This window comes from Acanthisitta chloris, unplaced genomic scaffold (assembly GCF_000695815.1).
Source record: "Acanthisitta chloris isolate BGI_N310 unplaced genomic scaffold, ASM69581v1 scaffold2164, whole genome shotgun sequence".
In the NCBI taxonomy this organism is placed as follows: domain Eukaryota; kingdom Metazoa; phylum Chordata; class Aves; order Passeriformes; family Acanthisittidae; genus Acanthisitta; species Acanthisitta chloris.
In genome coordinates, this window is record NW_008670870.1 from 25996 (window position 1) to 31313 (window position 5318).

Consider the following 5318-nt stretch of genomic DNA (forward strand, 5'->3'; position numbering starts at 1 on the left):
TGTCCGGTCCCCCTGCCGGGGCGTGCAGGAAGACGTCGATCCCTGGCCCCTGGAGCCCCACTCTTGCCACCTCGTGCCCACTCCTGGCCCTGCCCTGCTGCCACGCTGCCCACCTCCTGCCCTGCCTGCGGACGGGGGCTGCCCCCACCTTTGGTGGCACTCCACCTGCCTCCAGCATCGCCACCACGGCCACCAACCCTCGTATGGTCCTCGCTCGAAGCCTGGCCACTGGCTTTGCCACTTGGGGATGGCACTTTTTCTGTTCTGGGGGTCTTGCCCAGCCCTGCTCCCCCTGGGTGGACCTTCACACCAGCCCCAGGCCATCCCTCCCTGCGGGGTTTGGGGGTGGCAGGCCCCACATCCCCACTCCCTCCTCTCCCCAGCACAGTGCTCGTGGCTGTCTGGTGGCTGCTGGTTGTCCCCAGGGGGGTGGTGCAGTCCCCCTCGCTCAGCCCCGGCGAGGGCATGGTGGTGGTCAGGAGGATGCTGGCCCGCTCAGCTGAGACAGTGGCAGTGGTCTCTGTGTCATCCCACGGGCGAGGGGTCATGCTAGCCAGCTGGTCTGACTTCCCTCTGAACCTTTGCCCCTCACCTCTCACCTCATCATCATCTTTCCTAGGGATGCTGGCCACCGTGGGGATGGTAATGCCACCACCAGTGACCCTCCAGGGGCCAGGGGTCACCAGTCCTTCTCCACCACTAACGGAGGTGGCACCTTCCTCATCATCTCCTGTGGGACGACCATCCCTGAGGCTGCTGGTGGTGCTGTCCTCCAGGCCTGGGGTGGCTGTGGTGGTCAGTCCTTCAGGCTGCCTGTGGGTAGGGAAACTGTCATCATCACCCCCAGTGACACCCAGCCTGGGCAGGGAGCTGCTGTCATCCTCTCTGTCCACAGTGGTACTGGCCTGGGTGGCTTCCTGCTCCCCCACGTGGATGTTGGCCCTCCCAATGAAGATGTTGATCTCGTCATCCTTGTCTGGAGAGATCTGTGTGAAGCTGGTGGTCCTTGTTGTGCTGCCCATGTTCCCATGGGCAATGGTGACACTGCCCGAGTCAGGGATGTAAGTGTATTCACCCAAACCTTCCGTGTCAACTTGGACATCCTCCATCTTCTCAGTGACGGAGGCTAGAGCGACACCTCCCATCCCTGTGCCCCGTGTGCCACCCTCCTGCCCTTGGCCAGAGACAGTGGCCTCACCACTGCCCTCATCCCCTGCCCCTCCAGCTGCAGGGCCCTTCTCCCTCCTGGCTGGCATCGCTCCCTCCACAGGAACCACCCTGGGAGCACCATCATCCTTGTCCTCACTCCTGAAACTGGACCTGTTGCCCACCACAGCCTCACTGGGACGTTCATCCTGAGGAAGGATGGGAACACCATCATCGACTTCCACCACCAGATCCAGATCTCCACTGCCCTCTGAGCTGGATGGGGTGGGACCAGCAATGCCGATACCGCCGCGCGCTCGCGTGGCACTGCCGGGGCGAGGACTAGAGCCAGGCCTGCCAGCCCCTGGGCTGCTGTGGTTTTTGGGCTTGAGGACAGTCCCACTCTGAATTACTTCAGTGCTGCTATTGTCAGTGTGCTCCGGGGCCACCCTGCCCTCGGTCGGTTCCTGCCTGGCATCATCCTCATCCAGCTGGCGGCCGGGGATGATACTCTGGCTGTCAGCCTCTTCTTTCTGTGCAGGGCACACAAGGGAGAGGTCAGGGCCAACCCTGGTGCTGCTTGGGGCACCACAGCCTAGACAGGGTCCCACTGTACCATCTGGCCACCTCCTCACCTTTATTTGTGTCTGGTTCCTCCGTGTTGAGAATGAGTAGACGTACTTGAAAACGTAGAAGCCATGCTTGGCATTGCAGCCTTTCAGGAATATCTGGTGGGGAAGAAAATAAGAAAATCCTATCATTTTCTTCTTAAATGCATTGGCAGGAGCTTCCCCTGCTGTGCCTGGCACCACAGCAGTGTCCCACCAGTACCACTGAGGCCCCAAGTGGGCAGCAGCACCCAGCACCTCATGGCAGCCAGCACTGACATGGACCTGGGTGGGATGTGGGTGCTCATATCTCATGCTCCAGGGGTTTGTTTTCCCTTGGGCTCATTTTCTGCCTGCGGTGTGGGTTTGGGGGTTTTTTTGCAAGGTGGCTTAAGGCTTGAACAAACAACCTGGTTGATGTTCCCATCAGCCCTAGTGATGGGCCTGATGGCGATCAAAGCCCTGCAAGGACAGCAGCTGCTTTCCAATAGGCAAAACCAGACGCCTTCTTCCACACTACTCATCTGAATTTTGATGCATTTTGCACCAATACACTTTGAAAACAATGTGTATCAGTTGGGCCTGAGAGTTTTAACACCCTCACTGTGGGTACACCAAGCATTTGTGCTCTGAGGATGGGCAGAGGCAGAGGAGCAGACTATGGAGGGGGAAGCCTTTCCCTTTCCCGAGCATGTCACACCTTTCCCCCCTCCTGCTCTTCATAGAATCATAGAATCAACCAAGAGCAGTGCTGGTCTCTTTCCCCACGGCTCACTGGGGCTGCCCTCCAAAAGCAACTTTTTCTCCCTGCACCTCTGGTGCAGAGCATCCCATGGGGTCTGGGTGAGGCAGGCAATACATACCCTGTGCTGTCCCACACAGTTCCCAGCAGCTCTCCCAGGCAGTGGCAGTGGCACCTACGGGCAGCAAAACACAGGCAGGAGCTGAAGCATCAAACACAGGCAAGAGCTGAAGCATCAAATGCTGCCCCAGCATCCAGGCAGCTGCCAGTGCCCAGTGCTGGCCACCCACCCTGCCCAGCATGGTGAGCACCCCACAGTGCTCAGGGAAGGGTGGGAGAAGTGTATTGATAAGGCAATTAATTCCCAGGCACTAACTGTGGTGCTGGATTAAGGCCAGCAAGAGTAGGAAAGGTGAAAACCCCATTTCCAGGGCCTGTAAAGTATTGCTCACATTGCATACTACTTTTCATAGGGTATTGTTGGCCTGCAAATACCCTTTTACTGGAGTCTGCTGCAGGGAGATGGTCCCATGGAGGGGAGTCCCCTTTGATGTCAGCAGAATTAGTCACTGAAACATCCCAGCCCAGCTGAAAAGGGCAGAAACATGTCCCAGAATATTAAATATCCCGAGGATATTCCATTGTTTGTGAACAGTACCAAAGGTTGGATTACAGCCCTGGTTACACAGCAGAGTATTAACTGTTTCTCTTCTGTGCCCCCAGCTGAAAAGCAAAGCTGCGCTGATTTATTGCCTGCTACAGACCTGGCTGTGTGACCTTGCCCTGGGGGCTAAAATACATGCAGCAGAGGCCCAGCCCTCGGGGAAGATGTGCTTTCTCTCCCCCTTACCCTGCTGAAAAAGCAAACCTCCTCTAGGAGCAGACTTTCATTCTAGCTCTGTATTCAGTACCTTGAGCAGCAGTTATGCAGGACAAAAAAACCGGCTGCAATTATCTTAGTTTGCCCTTTGTTTTCATGATATCTGTCCAAATTTCACATTAGGAGAGCTGGAAACTAATTGCAGGCACCCCTCAGATCCCTGCTACCCACAGGGGTAAGGTGAGCATCCTCCCCACACCTCCCTTCCTGGGGCTCTGTTCCCAGGCCAGAAACACTGGGAAGATCTCAAATCCACAGAAATCAAAGGGAAGAGCTACAGCAACCCAAACTGGCTCTTGGCAATGCCCTAATTGCTAGGCTGGAGGGACATGCTCCCCCACCTCAGTGCTGGTATGTATTTCCCCTCCTGGGTTCACCTCAATCCCCTCCCGGAGTACCAGAGGTGTTACACCCAAATCCAACCCCTTTTTCCTGCTGCTGAAAGCACGTGGGGTGTTACACTTCGTGCTTTCCCAGCACACTGGGGATCCAGGGAAAGCCATACTCACAGGTGTCGAGAGGGCTGTGCTGAGCAGGCACAGGCACAGGCAGGTGAGGGCTGTTTGCATCTTGGGCTGCTCCTGGGGGCACAAAGCAAAGCATCACTGGGGTTTGTATTCCTGTGCCTTGTGCTCCCCAGTGGTCCTGGTTAGCAGCAACCTAAAAGCTCCTGCTATTCCAAAGCCCCCATGGCAGTAAGGTTATGCAGCAACCCTGGCTTTTCCCAGCCTTTGCATCTCCCTGCACTCCTCAAAGCCTTTAAAGGGGATGCTCTCACCATATGCACAGAGCACAGCAGCAGCACCAAGGGATGCCCTGACACCAAGTATTAAAACTTCCTAACTCCCTCTCTCAAAGCAGCTTAGGTGGATATTTGCAATAATCACCCCCAGAGCTGCTGCAGGCTAAGCCAGTCAGTTATAAGCCTGAATGAAGAAACCTACAGACTTTTCTCAGCAGCACTGATAAATGGCAGGAGGCAACAGCTCTGTTGGCCAATAACTCATTTCACCCAACCACCCTGGCTTGGGCTTGCACGTCAATCCAGAGACTATTTTCAGCCATACAAGCATTGCTACAGAAAACTCCAGGAGGAAATTCATGCACAGGGATCAGCAGTACAAAGCAACACAGGCTCAAGAGAGCACAGTGCAGAGCAGGAGGTCCCTGTCCCCACTGTGGCTTGCCCGGAGAGAAAGCAGGAGAAGCTTTACTCAGGGAGGGCAGAGCTGAAGGGCTAGGGAGAGACAGGGCAGGTAGCTAGGTAAGATTACCTTTCGCTGTCAGAGGCAGATCCCAGCAGCAGACCATGGAGCCTGTGCCCACTTAGCTGAAATTTAAAGTTGGCCCCGGGTGCACAGAGCCAATCAGCTCCTGCCCAGGGCCATTTGTCAGCGCTGGCAGCACCCGCAGATAACCAGGGGGAGTAATTTCCAGCTAAAAATGTGTTTGTGGTGAAAGACAGCTATCAAATGTTCCACCTGGCTGCATAAACAGAAAGCCCAGTTTATAAATATCTGTTCTGAAGGCAAAATTGCTCGATAATTAGCACAGATCTTAGGTGGCACACATCCAGCTTGGTTATCGATAAGAAGCTGTGCAGTGGCTCTTGGAGTGTGACATGGGAAAGCAGCAGGACTGCAGGAAGGGAAGGGTGATATCCTGGGCGAGGCCTGGTCCTGGCCATGACTAGCACAGCAGGGCAGCACTGGTCAAGTGGAGAGCAACCACCACACCAGAGCTTCTGTCACTTGCATTTTGGGCTTCAACCTCAACCACTTGGAGCTAATCTGCACAAGTGCAAAACAGAATAGTGGCAAAAAAGGTGAAAACATTATATTTCCCCATACACTGCTTGAACAGATCCCTCTGAGTCCTTCTTTGCTATGGAAAGGATGTGCATGATGTTTAGCATAGAATCATAGAATTTTAGGGGTTGGAA

The 5318-nt window shown here is 55.1% G+C and overlaps 1 protein-coding gene across 1 annotated transcript in view; it reads right to left on the reverse strand.

Moving 5' to 3' along the window:
* LOC103801438 (ovocleidin-116-like) overlaps nt 1–5318 on the reverse strand; it is a 6899-nt gene that overhangs the window by 371 nt on the left and 1210 nt on the right. The window contains exons 2-4 of the mRNA XM_009073854.1: nt 2618–2671; nt 1782–1874; nt 149–1679 (exon numbers count right to left, since the gene is read on the reverse strand). Of these exons, the coding sequence (XP_009072102.1) occupies nt 149–1679; nt 1782–1874; nt 2618–2671 (1678 nt within the window). The remainder of the gene's footprint in view (nt 1–148; nt 1680–1781; nt 1875–2617; nt 2672–5318) is intronic.